Below are 21,841 nucleotides of genomic sequence, written 5' to 3' on the forward strand. Positions count from 1 at the left end.
ACATTTTGCCTGCATACCACTAGGACTTGCTTGTTTTACTAGGAATTTGTCTAATGACACTTATTTTCCCTACATTTTAGCACTTGTCTGTAGTAAGAAATCACATTATCATTTAAAAGGTCAATGCAACGGCCTGCTACAGCTTTATCTGGGTGAGTTTTTTCAACAAAACTTTGCAGTTCTTCCCATACTTCACACATTTTCTTAATCAAGAAGGGACATCCTCTACTGCCTCTACTCACAGCTATTTTCTTAGGTTGAACCTTACCAATGGCTTTCTTGAGACCCATGGCAAGATATATAATGACAACTTTTATACTCAAATGGCCAAAAAACTGATAAAAAACTGTAAATCCTTGTGAAGAATTCAGGTGGGATAGTCACTGGACACGAGACACTGGTAAACTGAGGCGCGATCGCCATGCCACCACGCGCCAGTCGGCCTGTACACGTATCAACAAACTCGCGTCCCGAGGTAACCCTCGCCTTCCGAGACATATTTTTGGAGTAAATCCTGCTCGTCTTCCGAAAAACTCGCATACAGGAACACTCGCATTCCGAGGTACCACTGTACATAGAAAAATAATGTCAGGACAGTGAAATAAGTATAAACTTTCAAAGCGCCGTATCGCACATGTGTCGTCGCGTCAGCGATACCGGGTAACAGTTCGGCCACTTCCCACACTCTTGCGGGTGGGCCGCGACCATGATTCTACGTTTATATTCATATCTCTGTGTTGGGAATTTCATTGCGAGTCCATTGATACCAAAATTAACACTGTAGGACAAGTGTGGAGTTGACAACAATCCCAAGAGTAGAAACATTTTGTTGCTGTTTGGCACTCACGGCGAGTCATCTACGTAGTTCTTTATTTGGTGCTGGTATCCCCATATCTTTCATGACCTTTTTTACTAATGTTCTTCTAGAGAATTTTATTGCGAACACATTGGTACCAAAACGAAATACGTAGCTTGAGAACTAATGGCAGGAGAGTAAAAAGAGTATACACATTTTTGTTTTGCCGCTTAAGCGACAATAACGCCACGCGCACATACCGCTTTTTTTAACATTAGCCGGGCGGGCGAAAGTGTTATTAACAAAATTTTTTTTGATAAACCCCCTTTCTCTCATTATGCTCACAATTATATATATCCACATTATCTAATGATATTTTTGTCAATTACACTATCCACTTACAAAGCCTCTCTCCACCTAATGTTTATTTCCTTATTCTATTACTGTATACATTTTTATTCCCTAGCTGCATTCCTCATTTTTAACACTCCTAGTTTAACCCTTAAAGTGCGCATCACGTCATATGACGTGTTGGAAGTTGTTCCAGTCAACTGCGCATCACGTCATATGGTGTGTTAGAATACTACGCAAGATTTAAACGGCCCGCGGATACACTGGGTTCACCACACCTTCATCAGGGCTCTTGTAAACAGACGCCATTTTTTTAAAAAATCGTGGGCCAAACTCCTGGGTGTTATTGGCCTCAGTATTGAGTGAGCAACCAAGTCTGATGCACGCAGCATGAGCTAACAGCACTGCTGTTCAGCTTGTGACCACAGCATCGCTTAAAAATGCCAAAATATACTTGTTCATGCTATTATGTAGTGATGATATTATTACAGAAGACCCCTGATTGATAAAACTGACCAGGGTTCTGATAATAGCAGGATTGTGGTGATATTTAGCGCTGTGCGCCATGGAGGGAGGAGTAATGCTGTGGGAGGGAGGGTGGTGGCGATGTCTTCTGACTGTGTGTGGCCATCTTTTATTGACTGCACTCACCATACCAGCTTAGTGGTTCGCTATGGTGAACACAAATGTAGATACTTACATATAACGTGTGTATAAAACCAGCGTTGAATGTAATGAAACGCCATTTTCTGGGTGAGTCCCGGAGGCTCCCCGGAGCTATCCCAGGCTGATATGCTAATGTCAGACTTTGGCATCAGTCATGTGTATGGAGTTCTTAGGCCTACCGGGGACCACGGCCAGAACCGGGCCCCCTCAGAGAGGCAAGGGGAGCAATGGCCTATAGAAGCCCCCGTGTAGTTGGAAGCATTCTGTGTCTGCCATCGACCGGAACAGGCACCCAGAAAGGTAAGCGCCCCAAAACAAACCCCTATTCTGGTTAAAATTGCTACCAAAAACCGAACTAGTGGATAGAACTCCCCAACCGAAAACAAGCAAACTAGTGTGACGTCACACACCGCCGCGCCGCTGTCTGCGCAGCTCCCCCCTCCCCGGGAGGAGAAAGGGGGAGCCCCAGACCCCTCGCGCCGGCTACCCACACCTCAGTTCTTGAGGCTGGATGTCAAAAACGCGAAAAACCGCCGACCGGAGGGAGGGAGGGATGCCGGGGAGCCTCCGGGACTCACCCAGAAAATGGCGTTTCATTACATTCAACGCTGGTTTTCTGGGGGGAGCCCCGTCGGCTCCCTGGAGCTAACTACCCGCAGACAGAAAAAAGAGGGACCAACCCGGGAGGCGGTCATCGCTCACTCCTCAACTCGAAGCCGAGACAACTGGCTGCAACCGCCGACCCAAAGCAACACAGGCCCGACGAGGCCCAGGGACATTCACAAGGTAACGAGCAGCCAGGACCCTGTTCGACCGCCAAAATCCCCGCGCCCGAATATCAGACCAAGACATATTCCCAAAGACGGCAGCAAGAGCCGCGAAGTTACGAACGTCATGGGCACGAGGATAGACCGCAGGCTGGCTGGACCTAATAACCCTGCAGACGACCTGAGAGACCCGAACCCGCGAACAGGGAAGAAGGGAAACCGGATCAACCCACAGCGCGTCCCCGGACACAGAAGCTGTGGCGCGCAAATAACGGCGAAGCGCCGCAACCGGACACAAAACATGATGCACCCCCGGCCTGACCAACCAAGCATCAACCACCCATGGACCCCTCCGGAACGCAGCAGTCTCATTCTTCGCCAGAAAAGAAGGAGATGGCTGCAAACGAACAAAACAATCACCACGACCAAAAGAGCAGAAACCCCTGCGCCGGAGGAGAGCATGAAGCTCCCCTACCCGACCCCCAGAGGCCAAAGCCAACCAGAAAAGTGCCTTGGAAAAACAATCCTGGACCGAAGGGGCCACAACGAAACGAGGAGATGAAAGGAAAGCGAGCACTCTGTCCAAAGACCAGGATGGCTCAGGCGACGCATGAGCAGGCCGGAGGTGAAACAATGCACGAGACAGCTTGCGAAACGGCGCAGACGTAACATCGATACCGAAAGCAAGCTGAAGCGGCTCCGCCAGCGCCGCAAGTTACGAAGCGACAGTGTTAGGCATAAGATGACGGTCCTGAAACAACCACGAGAGGAAGGACAAGACCACCCGAACAGACAAGGAGCTAACACGACGAAGACGCAAAAAGAAACGGAAGGACCGCCAGGAAACTTCATACTGCCGCCGAGAAGAAGCCCTCAGGTGGGACACCAACAAGGAGGCCACCTGATCACCATAGAGATGATGATAGACCCGAGTCAAAAAAAACATACGCGAAGACTCGAGGAGAAGATCGAACCAGCCACGTGACGTACCGGCCCGATCTGCTGAAAGAGGCGGAGCCGCGGGAAAACCCATGGGTTCGGACACCAAGCAACCAGCGCCTGAAACCAAGGCTGGGCCGGCCATCAAGGGGCCAGAAGGACAACTCTCCCCTGGTAAGTCTCTAAGCGAGTCAGGACCTCGAGCAACAGCCGAACCGGGGGAAAGAGGTACAGGAACCCCCACCTCGACCAGTCTAGCCGAAAGGCATCGACCCCGACGGCCTCGCGATCGGGGAAGGGCGCCGCATAAACGGGAAGACGCCGCGACCACGCCGACGCGAAGAGGTCCACTTCGGGGCGCCCGAACATCTGGCAAAGCCAACGGAAGGACTCGTCGTCGACCGTCCACTCCGTGGAGAGGGGAACGAAGCGAGACAGGGCGTCGGCCAAGACACTGGACACGCCCCGTACATGAACTGCCAGGAGAGCCAAACCCCGAGAACTCAGCAGACGAGTCACCCGAAGCGACCAACCCCAAAGAGACAAGGACCGCATCGAACCCCCGCGGTTCAGGCAATGAACCACCAGAGAGATGTCCGAATGGAGCCGAATCGTCGATCCGCGGGCCACCCGAATCCTCCCCAGAGCAAACCACACTGCCGCGAACTCCCGCACCGTGCTGTGAGCTCGACGGAAGGACGGATCCCAACGCCCCTGGCCGGCCTGGTGAGCACTGGTCACAAAACCCCAGCCAAGAGACGACGCATCCGTGTACACATCGAGCGAGGGCTCGGGTAGGCGCCAAGGCACTGAACCCCGAAAAACCCGAAGAGGAAGCCGGTGACGCAGCAACCGAAGCAAGGCCCCCGGGGGTCGAACTCTGCGATCGCGAGAAAGGCGGAAGGGGGAACCCCGAAGGAACCAGAACAGCCGTCGAAGCCAAACCCGACCCGGCGGGTAGACCACCATCGCGAAGTTCAGGCTCCCGCACAGCCCCTCGAGCAACCGCCGGGTGACCCGAGGGCCCTCCAGAAACAGACGAAGGCGGGACCGCAGCCGCAGGAGAGACTCCGGAGGGAGAGACAAGGAGGCGGTCCGAGAGTCCCAAACGAGACCCAGCCAAGTCCGAACTTGAGAGGGAACCAGATGGGACTTCCTCCAGTTCACCAAGAACCCGAACTCGGCGAGCTGGGAAAGAACCAAATCCCTGGCTAGCAAGCAAGCTGACTGGCTGGGAGCCCAAACCAGCCAGTTGTCGAGGTAGGCCAACACCCGAACACCTAGGAGACGCAAACGAGCCCACCACAACCCGTGTAAGGCGCGTGAACACGCGAGGTGCCAGGTTCAACCCGAACGGGAGACAACGAAAGCGGTAACTCAGACGCCCCACAACAAAACCGAGCCAGTCCCTGAACCGCGGATGAATCGGGACATGCCAATAAGCATCCCGGAGGTCCAGGGACACCATCCAAGCTCCCGGCTCCAAGAGGAGCCGAACCTGAGACAGCGTAGTCATCCGAAAGGAGGGGCAATGAACCCAGGGGTTCAGACGGGACAAGTCCAGAATGAACCGCAGGTCCGCGCAGTCCCGTTTCGGAACCGGAAACAGACGGGAAACCCATCTGAGGGACGACGTCGTTCCGACGACGCCCAAGCGTACCCACTCCAAGACGACTCGACAGAGCGCAGGGGAAGAAACCTGCCCCGCCAGCCCCGACCCCCCAACGCCACCGCAGGCCGCGAGACACGACCCGAAAGGCCCACGAATCGTGGGACCAGGCGCGGGCGAACAGCGCAAGCCGCCCCCCCATCGCCCCGTCAAGGGGGCAAACCGCGAAAGGGCCGGCGACCCTTACGAGACCCAGAACCCCGCACAGCGCGAACACTGCGCCGACCAGACGAGGGAGGGTCCGCAGGAGGAGCCAACCCCAAACCTGACACCAGAGGCCTACCACGACGAGAGGAACCCCGAGCCCTGGCACGACCTTTCCGGGAAGACCCACCCCGGGACCCCCGGAAAACTAACAAGTCCGACATCGGACGACAAGCCGCCGACGCAGCCTGAATAAACTGCGCCACGGCCGACTCCCCAAACAGGAGAGGACAAAAAGGTGACGAACGCCTAAGAGCCAGAGCCCAAGCAGATTCCACGGAGGAACCCAGCACCGCCTGCCGACACGCGAGACGGGAAGCATAAAACAGGGAAACCGCATCCTGCAAAATCGGCGTGAACAGCTTCAACAAGGCAGCCGACGAACGCGCAGCCGAGGACAAGGTGCCGGACCCCGGGACGGACCCAAGCGTCCCCACATCCTCCATGAGCCAATCCGAAGACAGCTCCAGGAGGGAAAAGAACCGCAAGGCCGAACTCAAAAGGCCCCGGGCACGCAAGTCCTCCGCAACGAGCGCCGCCGAAAGGGAGGGAACCTGCACATGGAGCTGAATAACGCCCACATCGCGGGGAAGGGCAGGGGCAAACAAGCACTCATTCAGGTACTCAAGGTCGCCCCCCAGGAAAACCTGAAGCACCGAGGAAGCTTCCCTCCACTCCAGCGTGCGGGAACGACAGAAGGAATGCCAGGAATCCAGACCAAACAAGGGGCAGTCTGCTAGCCAGGATGACTCCGGAACCTCGTAACGGAGCCAGAAAGGGAACGAAGTCCCAAACCTGAACGTGGACGGATCCATTTCCGAGGCATAATCCGGGTCACGCAGGAGGTAAGCTGCAAAGGCCGCTCGCACCACACCAGGTTGGATGCGATAAGCCGAAAACCTCTGGAAGGACGGAACCGATGTACCCGGGGGAACACGGAACCGAACCCGGGGAGGGGCCGACACCAAATCCAACTCGTACACAGAGGGGGGAAAAGAAAACCCCACTCCTTGTAACAATAAGCTCCGCTCAGTGGGAAGAAAAACCGAGGCGGGGTCCAGCGGGGCCCAAGGCCCCCAAGTCAGCCCCTCCCCAGCCTCGAGGTCCGTCACCACAGGACCCGAGGCCGAGTCCTCTCCCCAAGCCCTGACCCCACAAGACAAGGACGGAGCAGCCGGAAAAGCTGGAGGAAGGGGGGCCCACTGGTCAGACCCTGAAGCTTCGGCCGGGAGACAAGACTCGAATGCCTCTGCCGCCCCCCCGGAAGGGGCAACCCCCCGAAGCTGCCCGAGTCTCGAGATTAAGTAACCCCTGCTCCGACCCCGAAACCCTCAGACGCTTCGGGGCCGGAAGCAGGGGCGGGGGACCAGAACGAACAGAAGGGAAAGGACGAGGAGGTGCGGACTGAACCAGGATCGAAGCGACCCCCACCCCCAAGTCCGGGTCTCGAAAAGCAAAGCGGGGCAGCCCCGGGGCATCCAGGGAAGCAACCAACCGAGCGCGTTGCAACAGACGAAACCTAGACTGCAACGCACACGCCGCCTGTACCCGAATAGAATCATCAGAGGATTGGGTAAATTGAGTCACAAGCAAGCAGCAACACTCACAGGACTCAGGGTCGAAAGTATCACCAACCCAACAGGCAGCGTGGCAGAGGCAAAAACAATGAGGGTCACCCTGAGACAAGGGGACCGAGCAACCCTCAAACTCGCACACAGCGAGTGGGGACTCCGGGGTCACATCCATCGGACCCACGCGCCCCCTAGGGGATTCCCAGGGTCCAGAGCGTTTACTTTAAGAGGACTCGCGCTCAGGTAGTCCCAGGCAGGGTGCCGCAAACCAGCGCCCAAAACTACCAAGCAAACTTCTAAAGCTGAACCCCAGGGACGTGTACACTCACGGGGACCTAGCAGGGGGCGCCACCGAGGAGAACAGTGGAAGGGCAAAAACAAACTGAATAAAATGACAGAACCCCCCACCAGGCAAAAACAAAAACAAAACCCCGCAAGAGGACAGCGAACCCCAAGTAACAGAGCCGGCCGCGATGTTGGGAAATACAAGCTGAGCAGCACCCTGCGCCCCTACCAGTGCAAACTGCCTCTTACCTGCCGGTAACAAGGGAGAACAGAACACCCAAGAGCCCAACAGGCGGCCGAAAAACCGAAAGGTAAAACGGACCAGCAGAGGCAGACCCCGAGGAGCCTGTGGAAGGTGGCCCCAAGCTCCAAGGGCAGTACTTACAGGGCACCTAGGGAAGGCAGCCCTAGGCGCATGCAGCCCGAGTACTTAAGATAACTCCTGGCTCTCGCACCCACAAAACCAACACCACACGCAAAGCACAGTGCAGTAGCGACACCGGAGCCAGAGCACACGACCATCGCCTATAGCATCAGCCTCAAGAACTGAGGTGTGGGTAGCCGGCGCGGGGGGTCTGGGGCTCCCCCTTCCTCCTCCCGGGGAGGGGGAAGCTGCGCAGACAGCGGCGCGGCGGTGTGTGACGTCACACTAGTTTGCTTGTTTTCGGTTGGGGAGTTCTATCCACTAGTTCGGTTTTTGGTAGCAATTTTAACCAGAATAGGGGTTTGTTTTGGGGCGCTTACCTTTCTGGGTGCCTGTTCCGGTCGATGGCAGACATAGAATGCTTCCAACTACACGGGGGCTTCTATAGGCCATTGCTCCCCTTGCCTCTCTGAGGGGGGCCCGGTTCTGGCCGTGGTCCCCGGTAGGCCTAAGAACTCCATACACATGACTGATGCCAAAGTCTGACATTAGCATATCAGCCTGGGATAGCTCCGGGGAGCCGACGGGGCTCCCCCCAGAAAACTGGTAGATATTTATATATAATGTGTGTATATAGCATAATAACACCACACAGTATTGTTGGAGGAGAAATATTAGTGCGTCTGGCCTTGAGGGCGGCAGCCATCAGCTGACTTTGTGAGGTCCTACGTCTTTGTGCCTTTACTCACCATACAAGCTTAGATGTACAGTTATGGTGAACAAAACATGTAAATACTTATATATAATGTCTGTATATAAAAGCAAAAACCGTATGGTGGGTGGAGAATGGTGGCAAGTCAGGTGAGGTGAGGGAGGGAGGGAGTGGCAGCCAGTGGCGGGCTGCCACTGGCACTGCCACTCAGCATGCCAACTTAGTGGTTCGTTATGGTGAACACGAATGTAGATACTTTTTTTTTTTTTTTTTTTTTTTGAGATATATACAAGAGTTGTTACATTCTTGTACAGCCACTAGTACGCGTAGCGTTTCGGGCAGGTCCCTGGAATACGATCCCCTGCCGCGAAGAATCGTTGCATATATACTTATATACTTATATACTTACTTGCACTTATATATAACGTCTGTATATTGTGAATTATAGCAAAAACAGTATTGTGAGAGGAGAATGTGGGTGAGTCAGATGACTTGAGGGAGGGTGTGAGTGGCTGGCTGGTACACGGCGGTCACTCCTCGTTACTTTTTGACTCATAATAGCTACTTAGTGGTTCGTTATAGTGAACAAAACATGCAGATACTTATATATAACCTGTGCTTATAGTGTAATAACTGACAAAGTATTTGTTCACTGATTGATGAACATAATTGAATCAACAATATGCACACCATATTTTTGAGTACAGCAATGATTCACTCATTTTATTATATAAATATATAAAACTACACACTATTGAATAATATTACAGCAAAAAAACTATGAAAAATCAATCAGAGACATTGAAATAATTAGGTAATTATCTCTCCGCCTATTTTTTGCCAGACTTCCCTGCCCTATAGCGGGCAATATATGCCACTTACGATTTTTTTATTATTTTTCCCGTGATCAGTGAACACAAATTAACAGGTTAGGAAGAAAAAATAATTTTTTTTTTTTTCAAAATTACATGCGCCTGTGGGGAAGAAAGGATATTATACCCCCTAGCATGTTCAGGGTTAATAATTTCTTAATTACTAATTTGCCACCTGAAAACATGGATAAAAGACGAAGTTAAAATATTTAGTACTGTATGGGCAACATAGAAGAAAGTTGAGCATTTCACAGTTGGCAATGCATATACTGTACTGTATAATTACATTGTACGTCGTGAAGAATCCCAGGTATCTCAGGCATCCAAACCACACAAGTAGGTTCCCGAGACCGAGGAACAGCGAGCAAACATTCCATGTGTCTAAGTAGCCTTCATAACTCTAGAAATGAAAAGATAATTTGAACATAAATGTATGTTGTGTAATAGAAAACATGTATGGCATAGATTGCATTTATCCTCATTAACAGTGGGGCATCAATTATAATTCAAAATCAACAACTCTATCAATAAATCCCAAATATATATAAATATACAGTAGTACCTTTGGTTTACGACTGCCCTAGATTATGTTTTTTTTTTGTATAAAACATAAAATTCCATGTAAAGTTTGAGTAAGTGTATAACATTTGCCTTGAAATACGTCGACTGTTGATACTTGAATGGGTCGAGTGAGCGTGTGTTTCTGTTGGGCGCAGATTAGGCACACTCACTTTACCAGTGTCTCCAGCCTAGTGATGACTGCGCTTGAATTCATTGTAAAGAATTTCAATGTTTTTCTGCTTTTTTGGTTTCTGAGCAGTAAAGTTCTTATTATACATCACACCATGGGTCAGTGGTAAAGTTCAACTTAAGAAAATAATTGTGAGGATGACGATAGAGGAAAAACGAGATCATTCATAGTGAATGAATGTGATGCCTCACTACAGACAAGTGTTAAAACGGAGGGAAAAACAAGTGCCTTTAGACAGATTCTTAGCAAGACAAGCAAGCACTTAGCCACAATCATGTCCTAGTGGTATGCATGCAAAATGTAGGAGAGAGAGTACCCCAAAAAACCAGCGTTGAATGTAATGAAGCGCCATTTTCTGGGTGAGTCCCGGAGCTTACTAGGCTGATATGCTAATGTCAGACTTTGGCATCAGTCATGTGTATGGAGTTCTAGGGCCTACCAGGGACCACGAGCCAGAACCTGGCCCCCTCTAGAGAGGCAAGGGGAGCATGGCCTATAGAAACCCCTGTGTAATTGGAAGCATTCTATGTCTGCCATCAACCGGGCTAGGTACCCAGAAAGGTAGGCATCCCAAAACAAACCCCTATTCTGGTGAAAATTGCAACCAAAAGCCAAACAAGTGGATAGAACTCCCCAAACAAAAACGAGCAAACTAGTATGACGTCGCCCATCATCGCGCCGCTGTCTGTGCAGCCCCACCCCCCCCCCTCCCCGGGAGGGGGAAAGGGCAGCCCCAGACCTAACGTTCTGGCGATCCACACCCCAGTTCTGAGGCCGGATATCAAAATACGCAAAAAAAAAAGCGGACCGGAGGGAGGGTGGGATGCTGGGGAGCCTTCGAGATTCACCCAGAAAATGGCGTTTCATTACATTCAATGCTGGTTTTCTGGGGGGAGCCCCTATGGCTCCCCGGAGCTAACTACCCACAGAGGAAAAGATTAGGAACTTACCCGGAAGGCGGTTGCTGCTCACTCCTCAACCCGAAGTCGAGACAACTGGCTGCATCCGCCGACCCAAAGTGACACAGGCCTGACCGGGCCCAGGAAAGTTAACAGGGTAATGAGCAGCAAGGACCCTGTTTGACCGCCAAAAACCCCCGCCCGAATGTCAGCCCAGGACATATTGCCAAAAACGGCGGCAAGAGCCGCGAACTACCCGACGTCATGGGCACAGGGATAGACCGCAGGCTGGCGAGCCTTAACCCCTTAACTGCGTTGCCCCCAAATATGACCCCCCCCCCTCAGTGCACAGGAAATAAATTCTGTGGGGGAAGAACAGCAGTGGGGGTGAGGGGAAGAGTAGCAGTGAGAGTGGGAGGAAGAGCAGCAGTGAGAGTGCGGGGAAGAGCAGCAATGAGAGTTATCTTGAGGTTATCTTGAGATGATTTCGAGGCTTTAGTGTCCCTGCGGCCCGGTCCTCGACCAGGCCTCCCCCCCCAGGAAGCAGCCCGTGACAGCTGACTAACACCCAGGTACCTATTTTTTTTACTGCTAGGTAACAGGGGCATAGGATGAAAGAAACTCTGCCCATTGTTTCTCGCCGGCGCCCGGGATCGAACCCGGGACCACAGGATCACAAGTCCAGTGTGCTGTCCGCTCGGCCGACCGGCTCCCTTTTGGCGGAAGAGCAGCAGTGAGGGTTGGGGGGGGGAGGGGGAAGAGCAGCAGCGAGGGTTGGTGGGGGGAAGAGCAGCAGCGAGGGTTGGTGGGGGGGGGGGAAAGAGCAGCAGCGAGGGTTGGTGGGGGGGGGGAAGAGCAGCAGTGAGGGTTGGTGGGGGGGAAGAGCAGCAGTGAGGGTTGGTGGGGGGGGGGGAAGAGCAGCAGCGAGGGTTGGTGGGGGGGAAGAGAAGCAGCAAGGGTTGGTGGGGGGGGGGAGAGCAGCAGTGAGGGTTGGGGGGGGGGGAAGAGCAGCAGTGAGGGTTGGTGGGGGGGGGGAAGAGCAGCAGCGAGGGTTGGGGGGGGAAGAGCAGCAGTGAGGGTTGGTGGGGGGGGGAAGAGCAGCAGCGAGGGTTGGTGGGGGGGAAGAGCTGCAGTGAGGGTTGGTGGGGGGGAAGAGCAGCAGCGAGGGTTGGGGGGGGAGAAGAGCAGCAGCGAGGGTTGGTGGGGGGGAAGAGCAGCAGCGAGGGTTGGTGGGGGGGGAAGAGCAGCAGCGAGGGTTGGTGGGGGGGGAAGAGCAGTAGCGAGGGTTGGTGGGGGGGGAAGAGCAGCAGCGAGGGTTGGGGGGGGAAGAGCAGCAGCGAGGGTTGGGGGGGAGAAGAGCAGCAGCGAGGGTTGGTGGGGGGGAAGAGCAGCAGTGAGGGTTGGGGGGGGGAAGAGCAGCAGCGAGGGTTGGGGGGGGGGAAGAGCAGCAGCGAGGGTTGGTGGGGGGGGGAAGAGCAGCAGCGAGGGTTGGGGGGGGGGAAGAGCAGCAGCGAGGGTTGGTGGGGGGGGGAAGAGCAGCAGCGAGGGTTGGTGGGGGGGGGGAAGAGCAGCAGCGAGGGTTGGTGGGGGGGGGGAAGAGCAGCAGTGAGGGTTGGTGGGGGTGAAGAGCAGCAGCGAGGGTTGGTGGGGGGGGAAGAGCAGCAGCGAGGGTTGGTGGGGGGGGGAAGAGCAGCAGCGAGGGTTGGTGGGGGGGAAAGAGCAGCAGTGAGGGTTGGTGGAGGGGGAAGAGCAGCAGCGAGGGTTGGGGGGGGGGGGAAGAGCAGCAGCGAGGGTTGGTGGGGGGGGAAGAGCAGCAGCGAGGGTTGGTGGGGGGGGAAGAGCAGCAGCGAGGGTTGGTGGGGGGGGGAAGAGCAGCAGTGAGGGTTGGGGGGGGGGAAGAGCAGCCGTGAGGGTTGGTGGGGGGGGGGGGAAGAGCAGCAGCGAGGGTTGGTGGGGGGGGGAAGAGCAGCAGTGAGGGTTGGTGGGGGGGGGAAGAGCAGCAGTGAGGGTTGGTGGGGGGGAAGAGCAGCAGCGAGGGTTGGTGGGGGGGAAGAGCAGCAGTGAGGGTTGGTGGGGGGGGAAGAACAGCAGCGAGGGTTGGTGGGGGGGGGGAAGAGCAGCAGTGAGGGTTGGTGGGGGGGGGAAGAGCAGCAGCGAGGGTTGGGGGGGGGGAAGAGCAGCAGCGAGGGTTGGTGGGGGGGGAAGAGCAGCAGCGAGGGTTGGTAGGGGGGGGGGAAGAGCAGCAGTGAGAGTTGGTGGGGGGGAAGAGCATTAGCGAGTGTTGGTGGGGGGGAAGAGCAGCAGCGAGGGTTCGTGGGGGGGAAGAGCAGCAGCGAGGGTTGGTGGGGGGGAAGAGCAGCAGCGAGGGTTGGTGGGGGGGGAAGAGCAGCAGCGAGGGTTGGTGGGGGGGAAGAGCAGTAGCGAGGGTTGGTGGGGGGGGGAAGAGCAGCAGTGAGGGTTGGCGGGGGGGAAGAGCAGCAGTGAGGGTTGGCGGGGGGGAAGAGCAGCAGTGAGGGTTGGTGGGGGGGGGAAGAGCAGCAGTGAGGGTTGGTGGGGGTGGGGGGAAGAGCAGCAGCGAGGGTTGGTGGGGGGGGAAGAGCAGGAGCGAGGGTTGGTGGGGGGGAAGAGCAGCAGTGAGGGTTGGTGGGAGGGGGGAAGAGCCGCAGTGAGGGTTGGTGGGGGGGAAGAGCAGCAGTGAGGGTTGGGGGGGGGGAAGAGCAGCAGTGAGGGTTGGTGGGGGGGGGGAAGAGCAGCAGCGAGGGTTGGGGGGGGGGGAAGAGCAGCAGTGAGGGTTGGGGGGGGAAGAGCAGCAGTGAGGGTTGGTGGGGGGGGAAGAGCAGCAGCGAGGGTTGGTGGGGGGGGGAAGAGCAGCAGTGAGGGTTGGTGGGGGTGGGGGGAAGAGCAGCAGCGAGGGTTGGTGGGGGGGGAAGAGCAGGAGCGAGGGTTGGTGGGGGGGAAGAGCAGCAGTGAGGGTTGGTGGGAGGGGGGAAGAGCAGCAGTGAGGGTTGGTGGGGGGGGGGAAGAGCAGCAGCGAGGGTTGGGGGGGGGGAAGAGCAGCAGTGAGGGTTGGGGGGGGGGAAGAGCAGCAGTGAGGGTTGGGTTGGGAAGAGCAGCAGTGAGGGTTGGTGGGGGGGGGGGGGGAAGAGCAGCAGCAAGGGTTGGTGGGGGGGGGGGGGAAGAGCAGCAGTGAGGGCTGGGGGGGGAAGAGCAGCAGTGAGGGTTGGTGGGGGGGAAGAGCAGCAGCGAGGGTTGGGGGGGGGAAGAGCAGCAGTGAGGGTTGGGGGGGGGGGAAGAGCAGCAGTGAGGGTTAGTGGGGGGGGGAAGAGCAGCAGCGAGGGTTGGTGGGGGGGAAGAGCAGCAGTGAGGGTTGGGGGGGGGGGAAGAGCAGCAGCGAGGGTTGGTGGGGGGGGAAGAGCAGCAGCGAGGGTTGGTGGGGGGGGGGGAAGAGCAGCAGCGAGGGTTGGTGGAGGGGGGAAGAGCAGCAGTGAGGGTTGGTGGGGGGGAAGAGCAGCAGCGAGGGTTGGTGGGGGGGGGGGAAGAGCAGCAGTGAGGGTTGGGGGGGGGGGAAGAGCAGCAGTGAGGGTTGGTGGGGGGGAAGAGCAGCAGCGAGGGTTGGTGGGGGGGGGCAGAGCAGCAGCGAGGGTTGGTGGGGGGGGGAAGAGCAGCAGTGAGGGTTGGGGGGGGGGAAGAGCAGAAGAAGGGTTGGGGGGGAGAAGAGCACCAGCGAGGTTTGGTGGGGGGGAAGAGCAGCAGTGAGGGTTGGGGGGGGGGAAGAGCAGCAGCGAGGGTTGGGGGGGGGAAGAGCAGCAGCGAGGGTTGGTGGGGGGGAAGAGCAGCAGCGAGGGTTGGTGGGGGGGAATAGCAGCAGCGAGGGTTGGTGGGGGGGAAGAGCAGCAGCGAGGGTTGGTGGAGGGGGGAAGAGCAGCAGTGAGGGTTGGGGGGGGGAAGAGCAGCAGTGAGGGTTGGGGAGGGGGGAAGAGCAGCAGCGAGGGTTGGTGGGGGGGGGGGAAGAGCAGCAGCGAGGGTTGGTGGGGGGGAAGAGCAGCAGCGAGGGTTGGTGGGGGGGGAAGAGCAGCAGTGAGGGTTGGGGGGGGGGAAGAGCAGCAGTGAGGGTTGGTGGGGGGGAAGAGCAGCAGCGAGGGTTGGTGGGGGGGGGAAGAGCAGCAGCGAGGGTTGGTGGGGGGGAAGAGCAGCCGCGAGGGTTGGTGGGGGGGGAAGAGCAGCAGTGAGGGTTGGTGGGGGGGAAGAGCAGCAGTGAGGGTTGGTGGGGGGGAAGAGCAGCAGTGAGGGTTGGTGGGGGGGAAGAGCAGCAGTGAGGGTTGGTGGGGGGGGGGAAGAGCAGCAGTGAGGGTTGGGGGGGGAAGAGCAGCAGTGAGGGTTGGTGGGGGGGGGGAAGAGCAGCAGTGAGGGTTGGGGGGGGGGAAGAGCAGCAGTGAGGGTTGGTGGGGGGGGGAAGAGCAGCAGTGAGGGTTGGTGGGGGGGGGAAGAGCAGCAGTGAGGGTTGGGGGGCGAAGAGCAGCAGCGAGGGTTGGTGGGGGGGGAAGAGCAGCAGTGAGGGTTGGTGGGGGGGGAAGAGCAGCAGTGAGGGTTGGGGGGGGGGAAGAGCAGCAGCGAGGGTTGGTGGGGGGGGAAGAGCAGCAGCGAGGGTTGGTGGGGGGGGGAAGAGCAGCAGTGAGGGTTGGTGGGGGGGGAAGAGCAGCAGTGAGGGTTGGGGGGGGAAGAGCAGCAGCGAGGGTTGGTGGGGGGGGAAGAGCAGCAGCGAGGGTTGGTGGGGGGGGAAGAGCAGCAGTGAGGGTTGGTGGGGGGTGGAAGAGCAGCAGCGAGGGTTGGTGGGGGGTGGAAGAGCAGCAGCGAGGGTTGGGGGGGGGAAGAGCAGCAGCGAGGGTTGGTGGGGGGGAAGAGCAGCAGCGAGGGTTGGTGGGGGGGGGGGGAGAGCAGCAGTGAGGGTTGGTGGGGGGGAAGAGCAGCAGCGAGGGTTGGTGGGGGGGGGGAAGAGCAGCAGCGAGGGTTGGTGGGGGGGGAAGAGCAGCAGTGAGGGTTGGGGGGGGAAGAGCAGCAGTGAGGGTTGGTGGGGGGGAAGAGCAGCAGCGAGGGTTGGGGAGGGGAAGAGCAGCAGTGAGGGTTGGGGGGGGAAGAGCAGCAGTGAGGGTTGGTGGGGGGGGGAAGAGCAGCAGCGAGGGTTGGTGGGGGGGGGGGAAGAGCAGCAGTGAGGGTTGGGGGAGGAAGAGCAGCAGTGAGGGTTGGTGGGGGGGGAAAGAGCAGCAGCGAGGGTTGGTGGGGGGGGAAGAGCAGCAGTGAGGGTTGGGGGGGGGAAGAGCAGCAGTGAGGGTTGGTGGGGGGGAAGAGCAGCAGTGAGGGTTGGTGTGGGGGCAGAGCAGCAGCGAGGGTTGGTGGGGGGGGGAAGAGCAGCAGTGAGGGTTGGGGGGGGGAAGAGCAGCAGTGAGGGTTGGTGGGGGGGGGGAAGAGCAGCAGCGAGGGTTGGTGGGGGGGAAGAGCAGCAGCGAGGGTTGGTGGGGGGGGGGGGGAAGAGCAGCAGCAAGGGTTGGTGGGGGGGGAAGAGCAGCAGTGAGGGTTAGGGGGGGGGGGAAGAGCAGCAGTGAGGGTTGGTGGGGGGGGGGGAAGAGCAGCAGCGAGGGTTGGGGGGGGGGGGAAGAGCAGCAGCGAGGGTTAGTGGGGGGGAAGAGCAGCAGCGAGGGTTGGTGGGGGGGGAAGAGCAGCAGTGAGGGTTGGTGGGGGGGGGAAGAGCAGCAGTGAGGGTTGGAGGCGGGGGGAAGAGCAGCAGTGAGTGTTGGTGGGGGGGGAAGAGCAGCAGTGAGGGTTGGTGGGGGGGGGAAGAGCAGCAGCGAGGGTTGGTGGGGGGGAAGAGCAGCAGTGAGGGTTTGGGGGGGGGGAAGAGCAGCAGTGAGGGTTGGTGGGGGGGGGGAAGAGCAGCAGCGAGGGTTGGGGGGGGGGAAGAGCAGCAGCGAGGGTTGGTGGGGGGGAAGAGCAGCAGCGAGGGTTGGTGGGGGGGAAGAGCAGCAGTGAGGGTTGGTGGGGGGGAAGAGCAGCAGCGAGGGTTGGTGGGGGGGAAGAGCAGCAGCGAGGGTTGGTGGGGGGGAAGAGCAGCAGCGAGGGTTGGTGGGGGGGGAAGAGCAGCAGTGAGGGTTGGTGGGGGGGAAGAGCAGCAGCGAGGGTTGGTGGGGGGGAAGAGCAGCAGTGAGGGTTGGTGGGGGGGGAAGAGCAGCAGCGAGGGTTGGTGGGGGGGAAGAGCAGCAGTGAGGGTTGGTGGGGGGGGGAAGAGCAGCAGTGAGGGTTGGTGGGGGGGGGAAGAGCAGCAGCGAGGGTTGGGGGGGGGGGAAGAGCAGCAGCGAGGGTTGGTGGGGGGAAGAGCAGCATCGAGGGTTGGTGGGGGGGAAGAGCAGCAGCGAGGGTTGGTGGGGGGGGGAAGAGCAGCAGCGAGGGTTGGTGGGGGGGGGAAGAGCAGCAGTGAGGGTTGGGGGGGGGAAGAGCAGCAGCGAGGGTTGGTGGGGGGAAAGAGCAGCAGCGAGGGTTGGTGGGGGGTGGAAGAGCAGCAGTGAGGGTTGGTGGGGGGGAGAAGAGCAGCAGCGAGGGTTGGTGGGGGGGAAGAGCAGCAGCGAGGGTTGGTGGGGGGGGGGAAGAGCAGCAGCGAGGGTTGGTGGGGGGGGAAGAGCAGCAGTGAGGGTTGGTGGGGGGGGAAGAGCAGCAGCGAGGGTTGGTGGGGGGGGAAGAGCAGCAGCGAGGGTTGGTGGGGGGGGGGAAGAGCAGCAGCGAGGGTTGGTGGGGGGGGAAGAGCAGCATTGAGGGTTGGGGGGGGGGAAGAGCAGCAGCGAGGGTTGGTGGGGGGAGAAGAGCAGCAGCGAGGGTTGGTGGGGGGGGAAGAGCAGCAGTGAGGGTTGGGGGGGGAAGAGCAGCAGCGAGGGTTGGGGGGGGGGGAAGAGCAGCAGTGAGGGTTGGGGGGGGGGGAAGAGCAACAGCGAGGGTTGGTGGGGGGGGGGAAGAGCAGCAGTGAGGGTTGGGGGGGGAAGAGCAGCAGCGAGGGTTGGTGGGGGGGGAAGAGCAGCAGTGAGGGTTGGTGGGGGGGGGGGGAAAGAGCAGCAGTGAGGGTTGGGGGGGGGAGAGCAGCAGCGAGGGTTGGGGGGGGGGAAGAGCAGCAGCGAGGGTTGGGGGGGGAAGAGCAGCAGTGAGGGTTGGGGGGGGGAAGAGCAGCAGCGAGGGTTGGTGGGGGGGGAAGATCAGCAGCGAGGGTTGGGGGGGGGAAGAGCAGCAGCAAGGGTTGGTGGGGGGGGGGGGAAGAGCAGCAGTGAGGGTTGGGGGGGGAAGAGCAGCAGGGAGGGTTGGTGGGGGGGGGAAGAGCAGCAGCGAGGGTTGGTAGGGGGGGAAGAGCAGCAGCGAGGGTTGGTGGGGGGGGGGAGAGCAGCAGTGAGGGTTGGGGGGGGGGAGAGCAGCAGTGAGGGTTGGGGGGGGAAGAGCAGCAGTGAGGGTTGGTGGGGGGGGAAGAGCAGCAGCGAGGATTGGTGGGGGGGGAAGAGCAGCAGCGAGGGTTGGTGGGGGGGAAGAGCAGCAGTGAGGGTTGGGGGGGGGAAGAGCAGCAGCGAGGGTTGGTGGGGGGGGGGGGGAAGAGCAGCAGCGAGGGTTGGTGGGGGGGAAGAGCAGCAGTGAGGGTTGGTGGGGGGGGGAAGAGCAGCAGTGAGGGTTGGTGGGGGGGGAAGAGCAGCAGCGAGGGTTGGGGGGGGGGAAGAGCAGCAGTGAGGGTTGGGGGGGGGGAAGAGCAGCAGCGAGGGTTGGTGGGGGGGAAGAGCAGCAGTGAGGGTTGGTGGGGGGGGGGGAAGAGCAGCAGCGAGGGTTGGTGGGGGGGAAGAGCAGCAGCGAGGGTTGGTGGGGGGGAAGAGCAGCAGTGAGGGTTGGTGGGGGGGGAAGAGCAGCAGCGAGGGTTGGTGGGGGGGGGGAAGAGCAGCAGCGAGGGTTGGTGGGGGGGGGAAGAGCAGCAGCGAGGGTTGGTGGGGGGGGAAGAGCAGCAGCGAGGGTTGGTGGGGGGGGGGGGGAAGAGCAGCAGCGAGGGTTGGTGGGGGGGGGGGGAGAGCAGCAGTGAGGGTTGGGGAAAGAGCAGCAGTGAGAGTGGAGGGAAGAGCAGCAGTGAAGGAGGGGGGTAGGGAAGAGCAGCAGTGAAGGAAGGGGGGAGGGAAGAGCAGCAGTGAAGGAGGGGGGAGGGAAGAGCAGCAGTAGGAGTGGGGGAAGAGCAGCAGTGAAGGTAGAGGGGGGGGAAGAGCTGCAGTGAAGTTGGAGGAGAGGGTAAGAGCAGCATTAAGAGAGGGGGGAAGAGCAGCAGTGAAGCTGGAGGGGGAAGAGCAGCAGTGAAGGTGGAGGAGAGGGGAAGAGCAGCAGTGAAGGTGGAGGAGAGGGGAAGAGCAGCAGTGAAGGTGGGGGGAAGAGCAGCAGTGAAGGTGGGGGGAAGAGCAGCAGTGAAGGTGGGGGGAAGAGCAGCAGTGAAGGTGGGAGGAAGAGCAGCAGTGAAGGTGGGGGGAAGAGCAGCAGTGAAGGTGGGAGGAAGAGCAGCAGTGAAGGTGGGAGGAAGAGCAGCAGTGAAGGTGGGAGGAAGAGCAGCAGTGAAGGTGGAGGAGAGGGGAAGAGCAGCAGTGAAGGTGGGGGAAGAGCAGCAGTGAAGGTGGGGAAAGAGCAGCAGTGAAGGTGGGGGAAAGAGCAGCAGTGAAGGTGGGAGAAAGAGCAGCAGTGAAGGTGGGAGGAAGAGCAGCAGTGAAGGTGGAGGAGAGGGGAAGAGCAGCAGTGAAGGTGGGGGGGAAGAGCAGCAGTGAAGGTGGAGGGGGGGGGAGAGCAGCAGTGAAGGTGGAGGGGGGAGAAGAGCAGCAGTGAAGGTGGAGGGGGGGGGGAAGAGCAGCAGTACTCACCTAATTGTACTCACCTAATTGTGCTTGCGGGGGTTGAGCTTTGGCTCTTTGGTCCTGTCTCTCAACTGTCAATCAACTGGTGACAGGGAAGGTGGGGGGATGAGCAGCAGTGAAGGTGGAGGGAAGGGGAAAGAGCAGCAGTGAGAGTGGGAGGAAGAGAAAATGGCATTTCATTACATTCAACGCTGGTTTTCTAGGGGGAGCCCCTACGGCTCCCCGGAGCTAACTACCCACAGAGGAAAAAATAGGGACTTACCTGGGAGGCGGTTGTTGCTCACGCCTTAACCCGAAGTCGAGACAACTGGCTGCATTCGCCGAGCCAAAGCGACACAGGCCTGACCAGGCCCAGGAATGCTTACAAGGTAACGAGCAGCCAGGACCCCGTTCGACCACCAAAAAACCCGCGCCCGAATGTCAGCCCATGACATATTGCCAAAGACGGCTGCGAGAGCCGCGACTTGCGGACGTCATGGGCACAGGGATAGACCGCAGGCTGGCTAGCCTTAATAACCCTGTGGACGACCTGGGAGACCCACACCCTCGAACAGGGAAGAAGGGAAACCAGATCAACCCACAGCGCATCCACGGACACAGAAGCCGTGGCGCGCAAATAACGGCGGAGAGCCGCAACCGGACACAAAACAATATGCACCTCCGGCTGAACCAATCAAGCACCAACAACCCAAGGGCCCCTCCGGAACGCAGCAGTCTCATTCTACGCCAGAAAAGAAGGAGAAGGCTGCAGACGAACAAAACGATCACCCCGACCGAAGGAGCAGAAACCTCTGCGCCGGAGGAGAGCATGAAGCTCACCCACCCGACCCCCAGAGGCCAATGCCAACAGGAAAAGAGCCTTCGAAAAACAAGCCGGAACGGAGGGGCCACAGCAAAATAAGGAGAAGAAAGAAAAGAGAGCACTCTGTCCAAAGACCAGGACAGCTCAAGCGGCGCAAGGACAGGCCGGAGGTGAAACAAGCACGAGACAGCTTACGAACGGCGCAGATGAAAGTCCCAATGCAAGCCGAAGCGGGCTGAACAAAACACCACAACCATATTCCCCACACGCAGCCGCAGCATCAAAACCGCAGAAAAACGCCACCCCACTCCCAGAGGAAGTGACAGGGTAAATAAAGATAAACTGCAACACGAGTGGCACACAACAAGGGGACACAGGTGGAAACAGAGTACCCTACCGAGCCACAGGGACATTAGAAGAAATGTGAGCAGTGTAACAGGCAATCGATGGAGCACATTAGGCAGCCCATACCTGGGCTGACCCCATACACAGCTCCAAGTGTAGAGACGAGAGAGCCCAGGAGGCACAGAACCCGCACGTCAGTCGAATGACAGGTGAGAGGCAGAACCCAACCCTGCAAGCACAATAAGGCGAGCACAATGAGGCGAGCACATAACACCCTCGACACATGAAAACGTACCACCGAACAGGCGCCTCCACTGCTGCACCGTGGAACAAGGTGGAGGCGGAGCCCCGAACTTAAGCATGGATGGACAAGCATAGGAGAGGGGCAGGATGAGTACAGGCAGGAGCCGCATCGTATGGGCCAAGAGGCCTCCTGCAGTCACCTGTGATTCGAGGAAAAAAGCGGGTGGTGAGAACAAGAGTCGCCACGTATGGGTCAATAGTCCTGCAGCAGGCACCTCGGTTTTTATGTTCCACGTTCTCAAGTACGTAAGTACACCCATTCCCACTCCCAAAAACAAAAACAGCGTCAGGACGAAGGAGACGCCTGATCGCACTAACTCTCCTGCAGAACATAGGCGCTGAAGGGCCATGACGCAAGCCTATGAGAACAGAGCCGCCAGAGGCAGCCAGGGATCGTGCACCCATAGCTGAGAAAACCGGTAGCACCGCCCGCGGAAGGCAGGCCAGAGCCGCCCATGCCGGAGAAGAGGAGGGGAGCGGCGAAGGAGGCTCTCCCCACCCAAAAACGCAGGGAAAACCTCATGACCTCCCCAAAGCAGCACTCCAGAACACCCCCAAGAGCAATGGGGCACAGACTGGAGAATGAAAAGAGCGAGAGACGAAGCCCCCGAGAGAATATGGATGCAGAACACCAGCACATGTGTACAC

At 58.6% G+C, this 21,841-nt stretch overlaps 1 protein-coding gene across 1 annotated transcript in view; it reads right to left on the reverse strand.

The window, feature by feature from the left end:
- Positions 1-21,841, reverse strand: part of LOC123771642 (mucolipin-3-like) — a 240,139-nt gene that overhangs the window by 71,646 nt on the left and 146,652 nt on the right. Inside the window, exon 13 of the mRNA XM_069313231.1 lies at positions 9,483-9,596. Within this exon, the coding sequence (XP_069169332.1) occupies positions 9,483-9,596 (114 nt within the window). The remainder of the gene's footprint in view (positions 1-9,482; positions 9,597-21,841) is intronic.

This window comes from Procambarus clarkii, chromosome 75, assembly GCF_040958095.1.
Source record: "Procambarus clarkii isolate CNS0578487 chromosome 75, FALCON_Pclarkii_2.0, whole genome shotgun sequence".
In the NCBI taxonomy this organism is placed as follows: Eukaryota; Metazoa; Arthropoda; class Malacostraca; order Decapoda; family Cambaridae; genus Procambarus; species Procambarus clarkii.